Source organism: Siphateles boraxobius, unplaced genomic scaffold (genome assembly GCF_051911475.1).
Source record: "Siphateles boraxobius isolate OS27281-9 unplaced genomic scaffold, OSU_SipBor_1 41, whole genome shotgun sequence".
Classification (NCBI taxonomy): Eukaryota; Metazoa; Chordata; class Actinopteri; order Cypriniformes; family Leuciscidae; genus Siphateles; species Siphateles boraxobius.
The window spans coordinates 24308916-24334676 of NW_027509042.1; the positions used below are offsets into that span (position 1 = coordinate 24308916).

Here is a 25761-nt window from a genome sequence, read left to right on the forward strand (position 1 = left end):
GTCCTCTATTTACAGCCAGACAGTGCTCACTCAGCCTCTATCTGGTTAGGCTCTCTATCACTTTATGCTCTTTCACACAGCTCAGGTATTCTGCTGGTTTATAATCTCGTTTCAGGTGTAAATAGAGTTCCATCTTCTTGTATAATTGTATAATTTGGTTGGGCCAGATAGTGCTGTGCTGGTCTGGCTGTAGTTTCAGCATCAGCTGTGAGAATGCGCTCCGGTGCCGGTTCTGCTGGTGTAATTTTCCAAAGTCTGGAAATTCTCCTTTCTGGGCTTTCACCAGGTGAAATGGTCACAGCATTTATCTCGCTGGCTTTTTGAGACTAGTTATGTGGAGCCACTCTTTAGGTGTACAAACTCCCATTTCCTGCCTTTTATGTTTTGTTTTGTCCAGGATGTTTGAGTAACAAGGTAAAGGGAAAAAGCCTTATGTGTTATGAATTTATCATGCAGTCTTTATTTTCTCTCTCTTTTCTCACCGTGGGGAGAATGAATGTGACTAAAAGTGAGAGCAAGCAGAGGAGGGTGTGTGAGAAGAAAGTGAAAAAGGGAATAAAAGCAAGAGAAACAGAATTGTAGACAGCAGCGTTGTTCTCTTGGCTGGCTGCATTTCAGCTCTGATAAAATGGTGTCCCTGAGAGTGCCTGTCTGCAGGAGAATGGGTTGCTGGATTGCCTGAACTCCATAAAAAAAATATGGCGTTTTTTTTTACGCTATTTCTGTTTTTCTGTTTTTGACATTTTTGTAGCAAGCATTAGCAGTTGTGCAGTAGTAACAGTAGGAACTTACTGGTATCATTACAGAATTTGTGTTATAGGTTCTTATTAAATCAAATATGGTCTAACATTTATTTATATGTGACTTAAAGTCCCTGGTAATCTGTATTTGATAACTACCTAAGATATCATATTATACATTTCAACTCAATTGTTTCTTCTTTGATAATACTAAATCAAGCAATCTTTTAAACTCAGTGATAGTATGCCTTGTTAATTTCTGCTACAGATAACAGCAACTTCTTTTGCATGTAATGTAACAAACACATCTTTAATTTTCAATTAGTCCTTTTATATTAGGCTTTGTATGTAATGTTGTGTTATATAATAAACTTTCAGTCAACAGTCTAGGCAGTAAAAACTAAACAAGCAATAAAAATAGAAAGCCAATATAATAACAAACACAGTAATCACACGAATCACATAAAAGCCACCCTAAAAAAGTAAGTTTTAAGAGACGATTTAAAAACACTAAGGGATTCTGCATTCCTAATCTCTGAGGGCAGGGAATTCCACAATTTAGGAGCCAAAGAAGAAAAAGCCCGATCACCCATAGTTTTTAGCCGTGGTGTTTGGACAGTTAAAAGATCAGCTTCAGAAGTTCGTAAAGCACGTGTAGGAGTGTAGGGGGTTAAGAGCTCACACAAATATTGAGGGGCCAAGTTATTCAAGGCCTTATAGGTGAGCATGAGAATTTTAAAATCAATACGAAAAACTAACAGGAAGCCAGTGCAATTTTCCCAGGATAGGTGTGATGTGCTCCCTTGCAGTGGTCCCATTCAGAACCCTTGCAGCCGAATTTTGTACCAACTGTAATTTACCTAGGGTAACTTTAGAAGCTCCAGCCAGCAAAGCATTACAATAATCAATACGTGAAAAAACAAAAGTTTTGATTAACTTTTCAGCCACAGAGAAAGTCAACATAGAGCGTAATTTGGCAATGTTTCTGAGATGAAAAAATGATGTTTTTACTGTGTTACGAACATGATGGTCAAATGTTAAATTGGCGTCAAATATCACCCCCAGATTTTTTAGTTTAGTTTGCAATTTCAAAGCAGAGCCATCCACACTTAAGGTTATGGACTCTGCTTTACACAACTGATGAGGTGAACCAATAAGCATCACTTCAGTCTTATCACTGTTTAGACAGAGAAGATTTTCAGACATCCATTTCTTAATCTCAGTAAAACATTGAGAAAGAAAAGACACAGGCATTTTGACATCAGGTTTTGAATGTATATAGAACTGAGTGTCATCGGCATAAAAGTGAAAGTTAAGACCAAGTGTTCTTAAAAGTTGGCCAAATGGAAAAATGTAAATACTAAAAAGTAACGGGCCCAAAACTGATCCCTGGGGAACCCCAGAGTGCACCACACCGACCTCAGACTTGCAATCACCCATCACAACAAACTGCTTACGACCAGAGAGGTAGGACTTAAACCACTCTAATGCAGAATCAGAAACTCCAAAGATGGTCTCTAAGCGGTTGATTAAAATAGAGTGATCTATAGTGTCAAAAGCGGCACTAAGATCAAACAGAATCAGTATAGATAGACGGCCAGAATCAGAAGCCATTAACAAATCATTAGTCACTTTGACCAGCGCTGTCTCAGTGCTGTGTCGTTTCCGAAATCCAGACTGAAGTGGCTCAAAAAGATCATTAGAGGAAAGATGAGAAAGTAGTTGAGAAGCCACTGTTTGTTCCAAAATTTGGCGAGGAATGGAAGATTAGAGATGGGACGAAAATCATTCAGATTATCAAAGTCCATGTTGTTAGTTTTTGGTACAGGGGTGACAGCAGCAATTTTAAGTGCTGCTGGCACAACTCCAGTGCACAGAGAGTTATTGATAATTCTCAAAACAACAGGAGAGAGGGAATCAAAACATGATTTAAAAAGACAAGATGGTATCGGATCAACTCTAGAAGTTGAGGCTTTCAGTTTTGAAACCGTATTACACAGAGACTGGGAGTCATGAATTGCAAAGTTAGAGAGAGAGACACCAGAAAATGCAAAAGTATTTGAGGAGGAGGCAGCAATGGTATGAGTGGCAACAATGTGGTTACGTATATTGTCTATTTTGGTGGTAAAAAACTCCAAAAACATATTACAAAGGTGAGTTGAAGTAGGAACATTAGAGAGGCTGTGATTTTTAAGCAGCTTGTTGATTGAGTGAAACAGTTTTTTAGGGTTTCTCTGATTGCTGACAATTATCTGAGAAAGATAAACAGATCTAGCTGACACAATTTCGGCCTTGTATTTGAGTAAGCTGTCTTTCCAGGCCTTTATATATATATATATATATATATATATATATATATATATATTGTGTCTACCATGACTGTGCACTCATATTAATATGAATTAGAGCAGTGGTTCTCAAACCCCCCCCCTTGGGGTCCGCGACCCTTTGCCAGGGGGTCCGTGAAGTTTATATAAACTTTTTAAAATTAATATTGTTTAAGACGTTTAGTAGCTTGCCTATGTCATTTGTAATGGATGCCCGTTTCCGCCACTGAATACAAAAAAGAAAAGAAAAGGTAATTGTGACTTTAAAGTCAGAATTGTGAGATTAAAAAGTCTTTCATCCTCTTTGATAGGCGGCATAGGCCTACATGAGTAAAATGTATGAGCCTTTTGCCTTTACACAAGAGCGTCATCTCCAGAGCTGCAATGAGTCACTTTGAGAACGTTTCAGCATTTAATTTGATACAAAAATAGGGGCGGTTCTAGGGTCAGTGGATATTCGGGGCTTTAGCCCAAACTAAAATTGGGTATTTTTATTTAAATTAATGAATTGATTATAAAAGTGATTTAAGGGAATAAAGAAAAAGAAAGGTTTATTGTATTAGTGAAATAATTACAGTTGTAAAATATTAAATCTTATCTACTTACATTTTACCAGGCGTTCGTTCATGTTAACATCCTTCTGTGGACGGTAAGCCCCGCATTCTTTAATCATTTTGACATTGATGAGCTAGACCGCTGAACTTTTTGTCATCCAACAAACGCGGTGCGTAAATTAGAGCAGAGCAGCATCAAGAATTCAATTCAATTCAATTCAAATTTATTTGTATAGCGCTTTTCACAATACACATTGTCTCAAAGCAGATTTACAGAAAGTGCATTTCGGAAATGTACATAGAAAAATACAGTTAGTTAATCATGTATTAATTTATGGCATAACATATCGCCGGCTTTGAGTCGTCTCTTCACAGGCGTCGAGTCGTCTCTTCACAGGCGTTGGGGCATCTAAAGTCTCCGTGAGAGGCTGGATACAAACTGGAGCTGACGAACGCTATTTACCTCGGGACTAGCGTCCCGAGATAACAGCAGAAAGGCAGATGGGAAATAATTAGCATAGCTGATGTTCATAATGTTAATGCATTCGAACTGATTCAGCAGTAGTATTAAAGGTTAAGCATTAAGTGAATGCTTGGTTAAAGAGATGCGTCTTTAATCTAGTTTTAAACTGGGACAGCGAGTCTGAGTCTCGGACAATATCAGGAAGGCTATTCCAGAGTTTAGGAGCTAAATGCGAGAACGCCCTCCCTCCTTTAGTGGACTTAGATATCCTAGGAATGACCAGAAGCCTCGAATTTAGTGATCTTAAAGAGCGCGATGGATTGTATGGCGATAGAAGGTCTGTTAAATACACAGGAGCTAAACCATTTAGGGCTTTATAGGTCAGTAGGAATACTTTGTAATTGATACGTAACTTAATAGGTAACCAGTGTAGAGATGATAAAATAGAATATCAAATACATTGCAGTGAATCTCTTATTTGCATCTTAAGGTTATTGCCAATAATAATGACAGGTTTGCGAAAAGTGTATAACTCGGTGAGCTCGCGCAAAACACATCTTCAGCACGCGACTTGTTTAAACGCCTCTGATTGGCCGATGCGTTCAACAGACATGTCTGTAATTGGCTACAATGCTCAACGCTGCAAAAGCACGTTGTAAGTACCTTTAATGCAAAGGGAAAAATATAAACTGTAATATGCACTTTTCATGATTAGGTAATCACGGCAGCTGTAATCTTATTCACATTTGTTTTTCTGATTAATTGTTTTGCTCTATGAGAAAGACAAGGTAGCAAAATCTTTTATTCACTACAACCCACCAAAATAAAAGTTTGGTTTAACTTAATTACTAGGATGTGTTCTGCAACAGTGTTAATTCTGTTATGATTTGTTGATTGTTCTACCATTGATATAAGGTGCAATTAGTTCATTAATTTAAAGCTGATGCACATAAAGTCACATTAGATAATTTAAATGTTATTTTAAATGGAAGTTCACCGAAAAAAATTAAAAGTGTGTCACCATTTGCTCACCCTCAAGTTGTTCCAAACCTGAATGAGTTTCTTTCTCCTGCTGAACACAAAAGAAGATATTTTGAAGAATGTGGGTAACCAAACAGTTTCTGGTACTTTTTAAAAAAAACATATGGAAGTCAATGGGGTCCATCAACTGTTTGGTTACTGAAATTCTTCAAAATATCTTCTTTTGTGTTCAGCAGCAGAAAGAAACTCATTCAGGTTTGGAAAAACTTGAGGGTGAGTAAATGATGACAGAATTTTTAATTTGGGTGAACTATTATTTTAATGTAAAATATTAATGTTTTAATTTTAATCTAGGGAATTTTAATGTTTGGTTTTATTAGAACAAGCCTGTGCTTGCTGTTTTGCTGTTGATTTTAAGAAAACTTTTAAGATAAATTACTTAATGTAAATGCTATTAAGTCCAAATGCAATTTTAATAAAAGACCCACCGTTTACAAGTATGTAAGTGGTATTAACATGATTTAAACTGACATGTGTTTCTGTTCTATAAAACAGGTCTTAAGTTTTTAGGGTGAAAAAGATTACAATGCAATTAATTCCAATGGCATTTAAGAGTACAAATAGTTTTAAGCATATTAATCACAGACAGTTATTGTTATGAGAGGGGGTCCTTGGAAATTTTTCTCTGCTCTAAGGGGTCCCTGGTCCCAAAAAGTTTGAGAACCCCTGAATTAGAGCAACGAGTAATATGGCGGAATGAGTCACGCCTTCTAAATAAAAGAGCCATTCGCCAATTGGTAAAGTCATCGCGTCACTGCAGCTGCCGTTAGAAACTCTGGTTGCCATAGAAACATTCTGTGTCCTGAGACGCAAGTACTGCACATGCACATTGGCTGTTCCAGCCTGAAATATAAGCTTTTTAACACTTTAAGCAGTTTTTGAGATTTTAAGATTTCCCCCGTTATAGTAAATAGGACTTAGTCTTGAATGTCCAAAATAGCTGCCCGGAGGTGTTGCCAATATAGCCTCAGATTGAACAGACTTTCCTTGAAAGGGACTTTGATGCGTGGTGCAGAAATGCACTGTAGTATTCATAGCCCTGTGTGATAAGGCTGCCTGGAAAGATGAGATAAGTGTATAGATGGAAGAACTGTGTTCTGAGGGAATGGGCACTATTGTGGTCAGGAGGTATTATAAGCCGCACATTAATTTGAGCTGACACAAATGGATTCCTTCTATTTGACAGACAATCTTCTTCACTCATTGTCTAAATTAACCGACCCAGTGCAGTCAAACACTAAAGGAAAGTGAAAAGACGTGTACAATGATATTTAGAAATTGTTGCTGTATACCACAATCAAAAACAGCTCATACAAAAAAAAGTAAATGAACATCTGCAGAGAGCACAGTCAAAATGTAACTTTTTGTGATTGGCATTGCACTGATACACACTGTGACTGTGGAGGGCAGTACAGTAAACCTACGTATAGCGTACGTATAGGAGATCTGTTTACAGCATATTGATGTGAAAAAAAAACAATACAGAAAGCAGCTCTCATAGAAAAAAGGCCACGATGAAATTATGCCAATTTTCCATATGTTAGCTTTTACGAAGAGGGTGCCGTTCGGATTTCGCACTCTGCCATCATGTGTCTCTGTTATGTGCACGCCACAGACTGTCCGGTCACTGCACTTCCGCGCTTCAGAGTTCCGCCTTTTGCATTCCGTCAATATATTACGTTATTAGAAGAAAAAAAAGAAAAAAAAATATTTTTGACATTTGTGAATCGATTCAGAATTGTCCGCATCGCGATGCATCTAAGAATCGATTTTTTCCCCCATCCCTATGAGGCAGTCATATCTAAATGTATTTGCCTGTGTTGCGTCACAGATCCCACAATATCAAAACAAGACATTTTTAGAGCTTGGTTAATTTAAATACTTTTTTATAATGAGGATGACATTTCAAACTATGAACGTATGAAACAAAAACCTCTTATATGTCAAGACCCCTTTAACTAAACCTTAGGTTAGTCATGGGTACTATGTTTGATTTATTCAGTGAATCATATATTTGCCACATAACCCTTTAAGGGTATGGATAATACAGAGGTGGGAGTAAGTCACACATGTGCAAGTCACAAGCAAGTCTCAAGTCTTAACCTTCGAGTCTCAAGCAAGTCCAAGTAAATTTTTTATAAAGGCAAGTCAAGTCAAGTCAAGTCACTGCCTTATGTCAAGCAAGTCAAGTCAAGTCGTAACTTGGGTCACAAGTCACTGGCAAGTCATACAAACGTTTAACGATTTCACTGAATTTATATTTTAAAATAAGATAAAACTACAGAAGTTGTGGACTATGGTTTTATTTGCAACTTTATTTTTTTTAATATATGCATTTCCACATATAGCTGAGTGGTTACTACAATAAAAATCTAAATGTAACTGAAATTAGGCCAACATTAATGCAAGAAAAAATAAATATGCCTCAAACATTGCAGAAGACCATTAAAAGGTATTAAACAATTCACAATTCAAGTATAATTCCTATGCGACCAAAGACATTCTTCAAACTGGCATCCCCTTAATACAAGTTATATATTTTTAATTATGAAGTTAAAACCGCCAATAGGTGGCGCCAAATTACCATATTAATGTACGAGTCATAGAAGCATTCGTTTAACTTATGTTCAAAACGGCAGATTCGTTCTGGAACTGAGCAACTAGGTCACTGAATCACAAATACGCATAACTCTTTCTGTGGCTTGTTTGGAACTATTGTCATTGGAGAAATCGAGCAAAAACAGAAAATATTTGGAATATTAGGCTATGTCTAAATGTCACATCACAATATTCACTCTTTGTTTACTGAACTGTTTTATAAAATCATTATCACATTTGCAATCGCGTCAAAATTCTGGAAATATTTTTTTTAATATCATATGTTATAATTATGAAAATAACTCATACTAGGGCATTTTTTTCCACCACATTTTGAATTTTGGGTGCAATATTAATTCTGCTGGCATTTTTGATAACATCTAATAGATGTAACCCCTGATAACATCTAACCCTGCTTTAAGAGAAACATAAAACACGACAAAACATTAACAGTTCTCTTACGAGAGGTTCTCTCGTATTGCGTAAGTTTAGCTTACGCTACGGAAAGATTCATCTTCTCGAGATACTGAAGCCAAAAATTATCCTTAATTTTGTATAACTTGTCAACGCAGTGCAGCAGCTAGCAGACCTAGAGCAGGCCATCTCGCGTGCTCATTGGCTGCCCTGCGGGCAACTGCTGCAGCCTACCAGTGCGCCCGGCGTGACGTCACGCCCAATGAGGGGCGCCCGCGCCTTTATAGCGTCACAGCCCGCCAGATAGGCGTGGCTTAGCATATAAAATAGGGGCTGTAGGCTGAATTCTCAGATTTTTCGACTCTTCAGCGTGCTCTTCGCATCGCTGGATTTGAGAGAAGCCACCGCCGCCGTCGAACAGCGAACAGCCAGCCTAGGACAGCGCTGAGGAAGCCGGCCGTCTTCGCCACCTTCAGCCATCCGTGCGAGCTACGCTATCCGGCGACGTATCCTTTTGCTATTATTCTAAAAGAGCAGCGAGCGTCTTTTTAAAGATGCCTCGCACTTCCTGCGGCTCGTGTAAAGCCCCGCTCAGCGCCGGAGACCGCAACCTTATCTGAGCTCTCTGCCTGGGCCTGGAACACGCAGAGCTCGCCCTCGCGTCCGGGGGCTGCGAGCTCTGTGAGGAGCTTCCGCTGTCGACCCTGCGGGCTCGACTCGAAGCATTCAACACCACAGCGGTCACTCCGCCTCCTGTGGGACCGCGCAGAAAGAAGCGCCGTTCCCTGAGACAGCCGGAACCTGTGGCCACAGCGACGCGCTCGCCGGAGAACCTCCCTCGAGCCTCGCTCTCGCCTTCCCCACCTCTCCTCACCGACGCGCAGCTGCCGCTTACGAGCCTCACTGCCGTCACTTCGGAGGATGAGTCAGTGGGACATGTCACAAAAGACTGCTGCTCTATCCTGGCATCAGACAGCGAGGAATGGTCGCTTCACTCCGCCTTCTCGTCAATCCAGGAATCCGCCCGTACCCGCGCTGGAGCTGACGCGGAACTTATGCGCCTGCTGACGCAAGCGGTTGACCGTCTCGGGCTCGAGTGGTCGCTGCCGAAGGAACCCGCGCCGAACAGGCTCGACGGCTGCTTCCTTCAAAGTCGCCACCGCGCAGTTTCAGAAACCAGGCCCGCTCCATTCCTGCCGGAACTTCATGCGGAGCTGACGAAGTCGTGGAATTCACCGTTTTCTGCTAGACTTCAGTCACAGGCCTCCGCGTCGCTCTCCCGAGTGGACGGCGCCGCCGAGAAAGGGTACACAGCGATTCCCCCTGTGGAAGAGGCGGTCGCAGCGCACCTTTGCCCGCCCTCCGCGAGATGGCGGTCACGGTCAGCCCTCCCGTCTAAAGCCTGCAGAGCCACTTCCGCCTTGGTCGGCCGCGCTTATGCCGCCTCCGGCCAGGCCGCGTCTGCTCTACACTTGATGGCTGTGCTTCAGATCCTGCAAGCCGACCTCCTCCGTGAATGGGATGAGAAGGGCCGGGACCCAGCTGCGGTTACGGATTTGAGAAGCGCTACGGATCTCTCTCTCCGCGCAACCAAAGCCGCAGCCCAAGCCATCGGACGAGCCATGGCCGCGTTAACCGTGACGGAGAGGCACCTCTGGTTAACGCTCGCGGATATGAGGGAAACTGAGCGAGCCACCTTTCTAAACGCGCCGCTTTCCCCCCGTCTCTTCGGCCCAGCGGTGAACGGGATCGTTGATCGCTTCTCTATGGTGCAAAAGACCACGCAGGCCATGAACCTCTTCCTGCCGCGACGCTCGAGTTCCGCTACAGGCCGCTCTCGCGAGAGACAAAGCCAGCCTCCTGTGCGAACCAGCACCCAGCGTCCAGCACAGCCTCAGCATCAGCCTTCGCAGCGACGTCAGGGCGGCCGCCCTAGATCGCGCTCAGACAGCCGTCGCAGACCGCCGCCCCCCAGAGGGCCTCGGCAGAGACTCACGCTGAAGTCTGAGCACGCGAAGCCCTCCTAACAGCGAGAGAGAAAAGACGTGTGTCCCGCTGCGGCCGGACTGCCGTCAAAGTTCATTTCCCTGTCAGTCCCCTTCGAACAGGCTACTGCAGTGGTTCAACTAGCAGCCAACGAGCCGGTTTATTCACCCTCTCGCCTGCACACAAATGCCGTTTTCACGGCGACCCAGAGAGTTCTCAAAAAGAGTATAATGTCTTGTCCGGCTCACGCCGTCAGTGTTTTAAGTGTAGTGAATGTGCCCACGCCCCAGTGTTCACCCCTACACATAAGCACTCCAAACCCCGTGTCACTCACAGAGCACACTCTCATAAAGCGCAGAAAAGCCGCTCGAGTGTTGAATGTAAGAAATGTGTCCACAGGTCTGTGCCCATTATCTGCCCGCTCTGTTACACGATCAAAGAAGCAGGTTATGAACGTAAGTCTCGTGCCCGCCAGAGAGCGCTCACGCTTGCTAACACAAACCTCCCCCCGGGCTCCGCCTGTGCGTTTAAGTGTTATCACAAAACACAGGGCGTTAATAAAGCGCTCCCCATATACTATGATCGGGGCGTCAGATACAGTTGTAAGTCTCGTGCCCGCATGCGCGCGCTCACGCTTACAGAGAGCTCTGCCGCCCAGAGCGCTGCTCGCGCGTCAAAGTGTGGTAAAAGTATGTTCCCCATCCCTTATGATCGGGACATCTCACATAAGTCAGCCGGTCTCGGCGGTCAGCGAGCGGCCATTGCTCCGCATCAGTTTCACAAGCCCACAAATGGCGGCGGTCTGAACCCGGAGGCCATTCGCCCCCTGGCGGCTCACATAGCTGCGTGGGAAACTATCCCAGGGATTTCAGAATGGGTGTTGAGCACAATAAAGCAGGGCTATGCACTTCAATTCATTCGCCGTCCCCCGCGCTTTCAAGCCCGGACCGCGACGACGGTGAATGCGGAAGTAGCACACCTACTTCACACAGAAATAGCAAAGCTGCTGTGCAAAGGGGCTATAGAAAAGGTGCCGCCTTCTCTGAGCGAGTCAGGCTTTTACAGCCGATATTTTCTTGTACCCAAGAAGGACGGAGCCTTCAGACCTATCCTAGATCTGAGATATTTGAACAAAGTGCTTGCAAAAAGACCGTTCAAAATGCTTACGACCAGGAAAATCCTCGCGCACGTTCGCCCGAGGGACTGGTTTATCTCTCTAGATCTGAAGGATGCCTATTTACAGATTCAGATAGTACCCCTTCACAGGCAATTTTTGAGATTCGCCTTCGACGGTCAGGCATATCAATACACCGTCCTGCCGTTCGGCCTGTCCCTGGCACCCCGTACATTTACAAAGTGCATGGACGCGGCGCTCGCCTCCCTGAGAAGTCAGGGGCTGCGCATAATGAACTATCTGGACGATTGGCTGATATTAGCACAAATAGAGACAGAACTACTATCTCACAGAACAGTGCTTCTCAGTCATCTGGAAAGCTTGGGTCTCACGGTCAACTGGACCAAGAGCTCATTACTGCCCAGCCAGTCAATTTCCTTTTTAGGAATAGAACTGGACTCGGTGACCATGACGGCTCGTTTATCGACACAGCGCGCGCGCCGTGTTCGCCACATAGCCGCATCTTTCCAGAAGGGCAGCTTTCTCCCTTTAAAAACATTTCAAAGGATGTTGGGCTTTATGGCATCAGCTGCAGTGGTGCTCCAGCTGGGCCTACTGCGCATGCGCCCGCTCCAACGCTGGTTGAACGCTCGCGCGCCTCGCCGAGCCTGGGTGTCTGGCGGCCAGAAAATCAGAGTGACTCAGACCTGCATAACAGCTCTGCAGCCCTGGTTAGTGGCCGACTGGTACCAGCAGGGAGTAATGATGGGAACCATCTCTTATCGGAAGGTCATCTCGACAGACTCGGGTTGGGGCGCGCTGTTCGAGGGCAGACCGGCCTTTGGCCAGTGGTCAGACCAGGAGAAGGGTTTTCACATAAACTGTCTGGAAATGATAGCGGTCGAGAACGCGCTGAAGTGCTTCCTCCCGTTCATACACGGCCAGCATGTTCTTGTCCGCTCGGACAACACATCTGTGGTATCCTATGTAAACCGTCAGGGCGGTGTCAGATCCAGAAATCTCTGCGATCTGGCGGAACGCCTCCTTATTTGGTCACAGACGAACCTGCGCTCGCTGAGGGCGGCGTATGTGCCTGGCCATTTGAACGACGGCCCAGACAGACTGTCCAGGGACAATGTTCCCCCAGGGGAATGGTCCCTGCACCCCCAAACGGTCCAGAAACTGTGGCGCCTATTCGGCAGAGCGGAAGTCGACCTGTTTGCGTCAAAAGACAACGCTCAGTGCCCGACGTTCTTCTCGAAGGACGAGGACGCGCTGGCCCAGGTTTGGCCCAGCCTCCCGCTATATGCTTTCCCTCCGGTCTCTCTGTTGCCACAGGTGATCAAGAGGATCAGGGAAACGCACCACTCGGTGCTCCTCATAGCCCCGCGTTGGGAGAATCAGACTTGGTTCCCGGAACTGGCACGGCTGTCACATACAGCTCCGTGGCCGATTCCGGTGAGGGCAGATCTCCTCTCTCAAGCTTGCGGCACGATCTGGCATCCCCATCCAGAGCGCTGGTCTCTGCATGCATGGTTGATCAACGGGTACTCGTTGCCCTGCCAGAAGGAGTGATGAACACGATCATGCAGTCTAGAGCCCTTTCCACGATAAGGCTCTACGCGTCTAAATGGTCGGTGTTCTCTGGATGGTGCACCGACAGAGGTCTGGACCCGCGGACATGCGGGGTGGCGCATCTGCTCACCTTCCTACAAGAGCTGTTGGATAAGGGAAGATCCCCATCCACGCTCAAAGTATACGTGGCGGCCGTAGCAGCATTCGCGGAATCGACGCACGGCCAGTCACTGGGAAGACATGAGTTGGTCATCCGCTTCCTTAGAGGAGCTGGAAGGATGAATCCGCCGCTCCCCCCGTCGGTTCCCATGTGGGATCTTTCACTGGTCCTCGAGGCCCTGAAAGCTTTTCCATTTGAACCACTAGACTCCGTGGAGTTGAAATATCTATCACTAAAGACCGTTTTTCTGACTGCACTGTCGTCAGTAAAACGTGTAGGGGATCTGCACGCGCTGTCTGTCAGCGCATCGTGTCTTGAGTTCGGACCAAATGACTCTAAAGTCATCCTCAGACCTAGACATGGTTATGTCCCTAAAGTGATGGGCACTCCATTCAGAGCGCAAGTTATTTCGCTGTCAGCTCTCCTAACATCTGACAGCGAAAGTGATGTGAATCTCCTCTGCCCTGTCAGAGCGCTGAGGTTTTACATTACGCGCTCCGCCTCCTTCAGGCGTTCGGAACAGCTTTTCGTTTCATTTGGTGGGCGCGCCAAGGGGCTTGCCTCCTCGAAACAGGGCCTGTCCAGATGGATAGTGGACGCTATAGCGGCAGCTTACGCGTCAAAAGGTCTGCAATGCCCTCTGGGCATCAGGGCTTATTCCACGAGAGGTGTGGCCTCGTCGTGGGCTTGGTCCAGTGGAATTTCTATCCATGACATATGTGTAACGGCGGGCGGGGGATCCCCGTCTACATTTGTCAGGTTTTATAACCTAGAAGTTCCTGCCTTGCAGGCTAAACTATTGTCAGTTTGAAAAAGAGGTGTATTCTGCCCAGATCTCCTGCTCAGATCACGTTCATGACTCAGCTCTCCTGGTTGAGCTGCACTAGTAGGGTATGTGCCATATGACTATACAGACCGGCGCGCTGCTCTGTATTCCCTATGTGTGCTTATGTACAAGTGATGGCCCGCGTGGCTGGCCACCTTATTTTTTCCACTTATGGGGTTCCCCTCAAGCTCGGGGTTCTCATGTGGATGCTTGGCGCGCACGGCGTTGACAAAGTGTTCCCGTAGCGTAAGCTAAACTTACGCAATACGAGAGAACCTCTCGTAAGAGAACGATACTCGGTTACTAACGTAACCTCGGTTCTCTCTAGAGAGGGAACGAGTATTGTGTAACCGGCCGTGCTCGCGCCACGAGCGTCTTCGCTTCAGTCGTCGAAAAACCAGAGAATTCAGCCTACAGCCCCTATTTTATATGCTAAGCCACGCCTATCTGGCGGGCTGTGACGCTATAAAGGCGCGGGCGCCCCTCATTGGGCGTGACGTCACGCCGGGCGCACTGGTAGGCTGCAGCAGTTGCCCGCAGGGCAGCCAATGAGCACGCGAGATGGCCTGCTCTAGGTCTGCTAGCTGCTGCACTGCGTTGACAGGTTATACAAAATTAAGGATAATTTTTGGCTTCAGTATCTCGAGAAGATGAATCTTTCCGTAGCGTAAGCTAAACTTACGCAATACTCGTTCCCTCTCTAGAGAGAACCGAGGTTACGTTAGTAACCGAGTATCGTTTTCTATGTTGTTTTTTGTCATTGGAAAGAACGACATATTTGGCTTTAAAGCATGATTTAAAAAGAAATGTGGCAAATGTTATACAAAACATATGACATCATTAATTATCATTTGAATATTGACAACATTAAGCTACATTTGAAAACATAATTGTGTATAAAGAGGCATGCTGTTTTGACCAATATTCTCGATTTAAAGATAGTCAAATTAACTATAACAAACAGCTTAAACAAGCCATAGCTTACTTTTAGACGTGGTGAATGAAGTTCGACTGTTCGAGGTTGTGATGGTCGTCCGATATCCCTTGCCAGTTATTATGCGTACAGCAAATCTTCTTGTATGAATATAGTCAATTTCTAGTGTTTATATCCAAAAAGAAACGATGCTGGGATATGTTTTTGTATTTAGCGCGCTCACCGCGATGTATGTTTTTTCTGGGCTTGTGCAGTGTCACGCAATCGCGCAGAATCTGATGACTGGCGTCAATGGTTCCGTTGCTTTCATTTTGTTCATCAATTGATGTTGCGATGATAAATGTATATCAAGTCATTCTCGAGTCATACAGTTCAAGTCAAGTCAAGTCTCAAGCCATTGGATCTCAAGTCAAAGTCAAGTCGAGTCATTTTCTTAATTTAGTCAAGCAAGTCTCAAGTCCTTAAATTTGCGACTCATGTGACTCGAGTCCCCCACCTCTGGGATAATACATATGCGTACTGTTTAGGATGCATATTGTCAGTGGTTGTGGAGAGTTGCAGTTGCCCTCTTTCTGCTCTCATGCCATAATTTACACACCATCGATTACCTGCTGGCTCATGTTTGATGAGAGAGAGAGAGAGAGAGGGAGAGAGAGAGAGAGAGAGAGAGAGAGAGAGAGAGAGAGAGAGAGAGAGAGAGAGAGAGAGAGACACGAGGGATTGTATACCACAGACAGTTACACCTCCAATATCTTTCTTTTTCTTTTTTGTGAGAGAGATTTTGTATATGTCTTCTGAGTATCTGTGGAGCATGTTGATGAAGCTTTCTTTTCGTGGGGACCTTGCAGACCGAATACATCTAGGTTTAGTGTGTCTTCTGAGTATCTGTGGAGCATGTTGATGAAGCTTTATTTTTTGGGGGACCTTGCAGACTGAATACATCTAGGTTTAGTATGTGTCTTCTGAGTATCTATGGAGCATGTTGATGAAGCTTTATTTTTTGGGGACCTTGAGTGCATCTAGGTTTAGTATGTGTCTTCTGAGTATCTTTGGAGCATGTTGATGAAGCTTTATTTTTTGGGGACCTTGAGTGCATCTAGGTTTAGTATGTGTCTTCTGAGTATCTGTGGAGCATGTTGATGAAGCTTTATTTTTGTGGGGACCTTGCAGACCACATTAAAATGAAAATAAAATCTAAAATTAATATCCCTTGCTAATAGTTTTATTTTACGATACATAATGATGTACTGAACATTTTTTAATCAATTTTTGCAATAAAAAAATTGGATTGTGTATTTGTTTTACAGGACTTCCCTGTCAAAGTGGCCTGGGACCCCAGCATGAGAATTGTCATTGGAATATCCCAGTTACCAAAAGCAGCAGCGGCAACCAGGATAAAGTGATTATTAACCGTAACGACACAGACACTTGGCCTTCCATTACATTCGGCAAGAGCCAGCAGACATCAGAATGCACCTTGGACGCTGAACGCACATCAGAGGTCATCAGCAACAGTAGTAGCACTATTATGGCTACAGGAGCTAGCCAGCAGGGTCATTACCCAATCAGCAAAGCCAGCGTTAATCTCACTTCTAGTATGGTCTCTAGTCAAGGTGGCCCTACCAAGGGGTGGGTCTCAGAAGGAAAGGTTGACTTGCCAATGGGCAGTAGAGGGCAGTCCAGCTGGGGTGCTTCTAATCTGAACCTCAACCCCAGTGCCAACCCTGCTGCTTGGCCAGCTCTTGGACATGAGGGGCCTGGGGTAGGGTCAGGCCCTAGTAGCACAGTTTGCTCAAATTCACTTTCACTTAGTAGGTGTGGCCAAGGAGGAGTGGCACCACCTCACAGCACCATTGGAAATGGTAGCATTGGTTGTGTCAATGGAAACCTTGTAGGGGACTGTGCATGGGGCAACCCGGATATCCCAGAACAGCACCAGTCACCCACAAATGTATCTTTCAACATGAAACCTCCTAACCATAAAACTGATGGACCAAATAACACTAAACCAGAGCCAATGAGTCCAGTGAACAGATGGAGAGGAAACCTCAGTCAGTCACCTACTGAGCCTGCCAGCGAAGATGGAACTGCTTTTTGGGGCAACGGAGATGCCAAAAATGGAGAATCAAAGGACTCAGGCTGGGATTCTGCAGGCGTCTCTTCTTGGGGGCAGGGAGGAGCTAGCAGTGGTGGCGGCTGGGGCAAACAGCCAAGCACTGAAAGTACAAGATGGGGCAAACAGCCAAGTACTGACGGTACAGGATGGGATGCTAATGATGATCCTGTCCAAGAACATATGAGTTCCTGGGGCCTGGATACTCCAGCAAGTGAGGGCAGCAGGGATAGTAGTGAGGGCCACCCAGGAAGAAGAGAGAGGTCCTCAAGTGATGATTTGGCCCCTTTGCTGCCAAGGCAGGACTTGGACCCACGTGTCCTATGTAACTCAGGCTGGGGACAGACTCCAGTTCGTCAACACACTGTTTGGGAAATGGAACAAAGTCCAGACAAAAAGAATGATGCAGGTGGCGAGGTCTGGGGGTCTTCATCCAACACACCTTTAACTGGACCTGCACCATCTCCTCCTGGATGTGCCAATCCCAACCTCAATGCACCTCTTAGAATGGACACAAGCAAGAGCGAGGAACCTCGCAGAGCCACGCCAAACACAGGCTGGGGAGGATCAGTCCCAGCCTCTGCTCAACCTAATGGTGGATGGGGGGAACCTCCTGCAAATAAAAAGGTTCCCAACGGATCAGTATGTGGCTGGCGTGATCCCATTGCTGAGGGTCTTAACACAAATGGCTGTAACCACCAATCTTGGGCTTCTGAAGAAAAGTCTCCTAGCTGGGATGATGGTACTTCTCAGAAGAAAATACAAGGTTGGAGTGATGGACCCAATACCTCCTCAGGCTGGGGAAGTAGTGGCAGTGGTAATAGTGGAGAGTGGGGTGACCCTTCAGAAATGCGGAAATGTGGCTCTGGAAGTTCCTCTAGGGACCCTGAAAACAGAAACTGGAAGGAAACCCAGAGAGGCTGGGGTAAATCAGCACCAGCACAGGGTGGTGGTTGGGGTGATTCTCAACATTCCAATGGTTCTGCCCAAGGTTGGGGTGGAAAACTTCAGGAATCCAAATGTGGCAACAGTGGAGCTGGAGGCATAGGGTCATGGTGTGGCCCAAATTCTGTAAAACAGAGCAACTCTGGGTGGGCATCAGGAGGCCACCAGGATCCAGGAGATGAGGCCACAGGCTGGGATGAACCATCTCCATCTTCTATTCGTCGCAAAATGGAAATTGATGATGGGACCTCGTCCTGGGGTGACCCCAGTGCTTATTGCAAGAGTGTGAACATGTGGGACAGGAATAACTCCCAAAATCATCTAGGAACCGGCAAGAATGGCAGCAGTCATAGCATCACTGGGCCAAACAACAACAACAACAGCAACCGTCACCAACACCACAGCCAAGGTCCCACTCAGAACCATGTCAATGGCAAAATTAACAATGGCTCACCCAGTCAAGGTGAATCTCCTCTTAACAGGATGTCCATGGGAAATCCAGGTGAGAGAATGCATATATTTCTCCCTTTCTAATGCCCATTCTAGTCCTCTGTACATCTGACAAACATTAATAAAATTGCTTAAATTATTAAAGTCGTGGTTAGCTCCATCTGTTGTCTACAGTGTGCATTCTGCTGCCCCAACTAGTTTAGATTTGAACCAGGAATGACATGCCCATGACTGTTGTGTACTTGGCCTAGATGTGCTGTTATCATCCTCAAAAATGTTTTTTTTCAGTGTCAGTGCTGAGGGATAACTTAGGATATAGATATTTATAATCTTCCTTTTCCATATTTCTGAGAGCTTTTTCTGTATTTTCTCTAATATATTGGTTCAGAGTGTCTGTTTTTATTAAATAAAAAGTGCACTTACTTTTTTGTATTATATTTACAAATTAATAAGACAACAACTAACAGTTATTTTCATAATCGATCTATTAATTATTTATTTGATTAAACAAATTGTAAAATATTATTTTCTGTATTTTAAATACTTCATTTTAAGTTATTATTCTGATAATGTTTGATTCAGGCTGGGGAGAGCTCCCTAATGTCCAGTCAAATACAGAACCCTCTTCATGGGGCGAGCCAGCCAATTCCAACCCTTCTCTGGACAATGGCACTTCAGCTTGGGGCCAAGGCCAACCCACTAAGAGCTGTGGAGGATGGGGTGAAAGTGCTTATGACTCCAGTGGACCTTATGGCAGAGGAAATGCACCTGCTGGATCAGGCCCCTGTCAGGAAGGTAATTAAATCAAATAAACCTCTTTACATTAAAGCACTTGCTATAACAAAATGGAAAGTCATTGCTCAAACTGAAATGTTATTATTATTATTATTTATTTTTTAAATATGATGATAAAATTAAACTACACTGACCTCTGGTGGTTGAATAAAACTCCTGTACTGATTGCATTACTATACTTTAAAGTTTAACTTTGCTTTTTGATTTTTGTGTTTTAGTGTTAAATAGTTTATACTATCCCAGCTTAACATGCTGAGACAAGTAAATTAGTTGTATTATAAAGTATAAATGCTGTGCCAGTGGCTCTCTGGGAGTTTCAAATAGTTGCTCTAACAACCCAACCAGCCTGAGCTGCCTGACATAGAAACACTGACTCAACCAGTGGTGTGGGTTTGGGGCAGAACTATCCATCTATCTGACCAATGACAGAAAGGGGCAGTGTTTTGGAAGCCATTCACTGTGTCTGTCATTCGCTGCATCCAAAATCCCATACTGTACAGTAGGTTCTACATTTGGTTTGAAACTTGCTTTGAAAACTGTTTTAAAAAAGTATGTTCTATATAGTATGAATGTATGAAGTATTAATAAAATTTCGAACATACTATATCTGCCATGTTGTCATTGTCATGTGACCTATGACATCACTTGTGTCGTTTCACTGCCATTCTCAACTCCTCTCCCGTGGCCTCATAGGGGATAGTAAAGTGTCCATTGAATGCGCCTTTCAGTATTTTGGCGGACGTAGTAGGTCATCTGGATGCTTTTCACCTAATGTTTTTCTAATACTATGTATTCGGACATACTACTCTGTTTGCGTACTGTTTTTTCCATATTATAGTAGGGGTATTTGAATTCGAATGCAGCAATTATGTATGCAATTCTGTTTGGTGACTCTGTTGCAGCAGATATTACACACTTCACATTAAAGGTTTTTCTGTGGATCCTGTTATATTGGCAACATGTAACCATATTTTTAGTATTGGGCAGACCAAATTTAATAATTTAGTCAACCATTCACATATCTAAACATAGATAAAAATATATGGTGTTATATGGCCCTGATTATGAGCAGTCTTGACCAATTATGTTTTTCCAGGTCCCAAACCTATGCAAGATGGCTGGGGATCTGGAGGGGAAGAGACTGGCATGAACACCAGCCAGTGGGATGCTGATGATGGTGACATGTGGAACAGTCCCACATCCCAAGATTCCTCTTGTAACTCATGGGGTCAATCCAAGAAGGGCCCACAAAGGGTAATTGAGGCTATTCAAAGCCATTAGTACTCTGTCCTGTAATGTATACTCAGTGTCACATATTCATTGTGTGGTTAAGAAATAGTTTGTAATTTATTATTTATTATAATTACTGTGAATCAAAGACGAGACTTAAATGTATTAAAGTGATTTTATATACATAAAAAAAAATATTAAATGCAAGTAAAGTGTCTACCGTCATGTTTCAGCTAAGGTTTATGAAAATTTAATGTCAAAATATGGGTGAAATAATGTTCTAAAGTGTAAAATTGTTATTCACCCTAATAGTCCAGACTTTGATTTTGATTCCCATTAAATATTTAAATAAACATAAAATACCAAGTTAAAAAATATATATTTGTTTTCTTGGCATTTTCAAATAAGTGTTGTCTATTATATTAAAAGGACTATGTCATTCTTGTTGTTGTTTTTTTTAAATATATTGAAAAGTATTGAAATAACCAGAGGACTTTTGTCCCAATTATGCAGTTTGTTAGAGGTCATTCAGTGTAAAAGGAAAAGAAGCCAGTCTGAAATCATATATAAAAACTGATAGTCATTTGACAGTCTGTGACATCATCAAAAGGCACCCTGAAGATCGTGTGGTGCTGCAGCAAAGTGAGTTTATTGCTCTTAAATATTTAATAATTTCACCTTTTAATGGTGTAGTAACCTAAGTTACAAAAACACACTACATTGAAATTTGAAAAATAAGTACATTTTGTGAATAATTGTGATTAACTTTACTGGTCAAGCTTACTGTTTGACATAGGTGTCCAGTTGATTGCCTGCAATAAGCTGAAGTAGAAGTTTCATCATTGAGAAAGAGTAATGTTTTTGTCATTCAGTGTAATGCAAATTATTACACCACAGTATCATCCATTACACTGAATGACAGTATCACATATAGATAACAATTTTAGCATCTTATTTATATTACAGATAAATTAGGAATGTTTAGCACTGACAAATTTGTGTTAAACTTAATAAATATGACTATTTAAATGCATTTTGGTATAGTTTTATTTATTTTTGTTTATATATATTTTAGATGCACATGAACAGAGAGTTGCTAGGCACTGTAAAAAGTAAAAAAGCTACAAAGTAAATGCATACCCCGTGGCACTCTTAAGGTCTGTTCACACCAGGAATGATAAATATAAAGATAACCATAACGATAACTGGATTAGCGTCCACACCAGTGAACAATAACGTTCTGTTTATTCTAAGCATGCACTGCAGTTTTGTCGTCTCTGCTGCTTTAAATTCTGTAGCTCTTTGAAGTGGAATGGACTCTGATTGGCTGTCAATGTTTTTATCAGTCATCAGCTGGAAAAAAATCTTTCTGAAAGTTCCTCTGTGCCAGTGTTCCGTTGATGCTTGAAAACCCCTTTTTTTCGTCTTTGACCCAAAGAACATGGTATGTGGTATGTTTTTGCCTTATGGAGTGCTGTTTGTTCATTATAGGGCAAGGTTCCCACCAAGCAGGATGACGTTGGGATCATGACCAGACTTATCAAGCAGCTTACAGACATGGGTTTTCCAGTATGTCAAAACCTATTTATTCTGAAAAGTTGTCGATTCCATAATTAACAAAACATGTCAAAAATATATGTTTTCTTTTACCTGGTACAGAAGGATCCTGCAGAAGAAGCCCTAAAGAGCAACAATATGAATCTAGATCAGGCCATGAGTATGTAGTTCCTTTTGAAGTTAACCCATAACAGTAGACAGACATGCAGTGAGTCATATGATCTTGGTCTGGAACACTAATTTTGTACTTGCCTTTCCCTAGGTGCTTTGTTGGAGAAAAAAACTGAACTGGACAAACGGGGGATGTGCATGTCAGACTACAGTAATGGAATGAATAGGCCCATGGTGTGCCGACCCACAAACCTCTCAAAAGACCCCTCACTGGATCGTGCCCCCTTCCTGGACAAGGTATAGCCTTGTCTCAAACTTTTTTGAGAATTTATTTGATTGGATAAATTGGAGAAAGTCCAATACATTTTTCTGGATTGAAGTGTCGAGAAATTTGTGCTGGGTACATTTTTAAACATATTTTCTGGTCTCAGGATGGTAGGCTGTCAGATGATGCTTCAACCTCACCATTTATGCCTTCTCCTGGCCTCAAGCACTCATTGGCCAATAGCAGCCTCCCTAGCCACGGATTGGGTGGGGTCTCTTCTTGCCTGTCCATGCAAAACTTGAACAATAGACAGGTGAGTGTTTTGAAATATCTGCATGGGCATCGCACACAGTAGTTTTAAGTTTAGATGCATGCATTTAACCGTCTGGGGTCGGCAAACGTGCCGGCACGTTTTGCTCGATTTTTTTTACATAGCAGGAAAATAGACTTAAAATACTCTTATAGTTCTTAAGTCTGTATGACCAAAAATGACAAAGAATAAACTGTTGAATGTCTACTTTTTTATGTGTCCACTTACAATCGAAATAAAACATTGTACTTTTGTAAAATAAAGAAAATAAACATGGTGTGCTTTCTGTCTCTCCGTAACAGTGAGCTTTTTTTCCGGAGCACGTCTCTAAACTTAAACAAAGTTCAGCGAATACTATTCACCCAGGCATGAGCAATATATCTTTATAATCATTTAAGTTTGTAATTTTAAAATATCTAATTCAAAACTAAAATAAATATTTTTCCCTGTTTATGTAATCTATAAAAGAAGAGAGAGGTGTCAGTCGTTCTCATTAAACGTCTCTCAGCTCATTATTCTGCTAATTTGACACGCCCACGGAGAGCGCGCGCTAATCAAACACAATTGATCTGAGGCAACTCATGCAAACGTGTCAACGCCCCTCATAAACTCGATAACACACCAAATTTAATCATCAGATTAATGTAATATTTCGTCTTGCGAGGCTGTGTGAGGAATAGTCCTGGGACATTTACCTCAGAACATGTGCTGGTTTATTTTCATTTCGAGGAGAAACGGATCTAGCTGAGAATTGTGAATACTACGTTTTTTATTCTTGTGCTTTGTTCTAATCGCGATATGGAATAGGGTGTGTAAACGCAAAAAGACTTTAAATTTTAATCACATTTCTGTGTGTGAATGAATTAAGGGCACATATGGGCGCTGTTGTTTATGTTACAGATGAAATATGAAAGACAACATTTTGTGGTTTTGGATAGATTATAATCTAGATTTTAATTCTAAAATAGACATCAAATAAGCTTTTGTTAGCCAGTTTCTGCTCATATGTTAAATATATAGTATGTTCTGTCAAAAATAAACTCACCAACTAAGATGTTATTATAGTGTTTGTTCCAATGCAAGGGTACTTTAACCCTCTGGGGTCTGAGGTGTTTTTGGGCCCTGGAGGTGTTCTGACATGCTCTGACATTTGTGCTTATTTCTGTTGCTTAAAACATTTTCATGGCTAAAGTCTGATTACACTGTATTCAGCACAAACTCTACTACAGTAATATGTCAGCAGCATATATGTAAAAGTTTGTAGTTTTAAGATAATGACGTTTATGCGTGGTTTGTGAAAAAAAAAAATGGTCACTGAAATAAGGTCAAGAAACCAATGCTGTAAACCAATACTTTAGACAATTGTATCGCGTAGCCTAGAATATTTGCTCCAAAACTATGTGAAAATCATCCTGCATACTCATTCGGATAAAACAATAAACTGATTTAAAATTTGCAAGACATGTTTTGTGTGAGAAAGCTGTATGCGAGGAGGCGTGAATCTCTCATTAATATGAATGCATTTTACACCTGAGAAAGACAAAGACCCTCCCCTAATGGCCCTATTAGGTGCTATCAGGTCCTATCATTATGAGAAGCCTTGCACAAAGAACGAGGAGAGTCTTAAAAAAGAATGGCTTTTTGATTGTTTGGATTTATTTACAAAACAACATAATCCAAAGATACACAACAAATAACAAAAAACATTATTCAACACACTTACTGAGACTTGAACAGTCACACACCTTTGTGCCATTCCTGAAACATAGTACCTGTCATTTCCAAGGTGTTTGATTTTTCATTTTACCATGTTCATGTACAGACTCTCATGTGAATGTTGAAGTCAGCAGGACACATTCATGGGGCATTTGGTCCCTTTAAAAAAAAAAAAAAAAAAAAATGTAAACATGCTGATATCAAGAGAAACGATATGGCTGCACAACTTTGGGCATACATTGTAGATTTTTCTGGTTAAAATTGTGATTTAATTTAACACACAGTGCCTAGAATAAGTGACCACAACCATGCTAAAGTTGACTAAAAAGAGGAATAAAAAAACATTGATGCCTTAATTAAAAAAATGAGGAAAACTCCAACCTTTAGGGACGACAATTTTCTTTGTGAATGAATAATGTATCGCAAATAAATAAAAGTTCTTCCTTAAAATACAGGGTGCATAAGTCAGGACACCCCTATGTTAATTTCCCATAGAGGCAGGCAGATTTTTATTTTTAAAGGCCAGTTATTTCATGGATCCAGGATATTATGCATCCTGATAAAGTTCTCTTTGCCTTTGGAATTAAAATATCCCACATCATCACATTCCCTTCACCATACCTAGAGAGTGGCTTGGTTTTATTTCAGTTAGCCTAATAGCTGGTTTGATTTGCATTGAGAGATGATCTTATGGAAAGTAGCCCATGCCAATCTCTAGGTATGGTGAAGGGTGTGTGATGATGTGGGATATTTTAATTCCAAATAATAATAACAATAGACAATAGCATGCGGCCTATAAATCGTTAAAAAAGAACACTTCAGTACATACACTAGAGAAAAATATATGGATATGTTACTTCAAATTTTTCCATTCGTTACAAACACAGTATTTAACAGTAAACATGGTTCTAAACATTAGCCATATTAGAGTAAACACTGATACTAGCCTAACATTACTTCTATATCATGCTGTGTTTTATTATCAAACATAAAAAACATCCTTGTGTCGTACATGTATATAAATTTCGCATTGAAAGGTAGCCTGCCTGTCTATAGTTCATATTTCAAAAATTTTCTGTTGATTTCATAAATTTTAGTCTAGCAACAGTTCAACTGCAATGTTAAGTTTATGCAACAATAACACTAACTAATATAATTCATAATACATTTCTTACCTTAAATCTTTCTTGTCTTCTCGTGTTCTTTTCTGAGGTAAATCCAATGTAAGCTCACAGCGTGTCTTCCAAACTCAATGAAAAGCAGAGGACTGGTGAAGTTTGGTGCTTTGTTTTTTAGGTAATGAGCGCGTTCGCATTCGTTCACGTGGAGATTTGCATATCAATCTATTTTGCTGATACTGGGCGTGGCCAAATCAAAACTAATGAGCAAGCGTTTGAGAAACTGGATATCTTGTTGTTTTTATACAAATGACTTAAACAGAGAAAATTTTTTTTCGTTTTGAATCAGATCATTTAAAAGTACACACTTAAACGATTATAAAGATATATAGCTCATGCCTGGGTGAATAGTATTCGCT

The 25761-nt window shown here is 42.4% G+C and overlaps 1 protein-coding gene across 2 annotated transcripts in view; it reads left to right on the forward strand.

The window, feature by feature from the left end:
* The window catches only part of tnrc6c2 (trinucleotide repeat containing adaptor 6C2), a 117560-nt gene that overhangs the window by 73980 nt on the left and 17819 nt on the right, over positions 1-25761 (forward strand). For both annotated transcript variants that reach the window (XM_077198991.1, XM_077198992.1), the window contains 7 exons: positions 16040-18292; positions 18823-19035; positions 20132-20289; positions 21757-21834; positions 21925-21982; positions 22085-22230; positions 22365-22511. In XM_077198991.1, the coding sequence (XP_077055106.1) occupies positions 16040-18292; positions 18823-19035; positions 20132-20289; positions 21757-21834; positions 21925-21982; positions 22085-22230; positions 22365-22511 (3053 nt within the window). The remainder of the gene's footprint in view (positions 1-16039; positions 18293-18822; positions 19036-20131; positions 20290-21756; positions 21835-21924; positions 21983-22084; positions 22231-22364; positions 22512-25761) is intronic.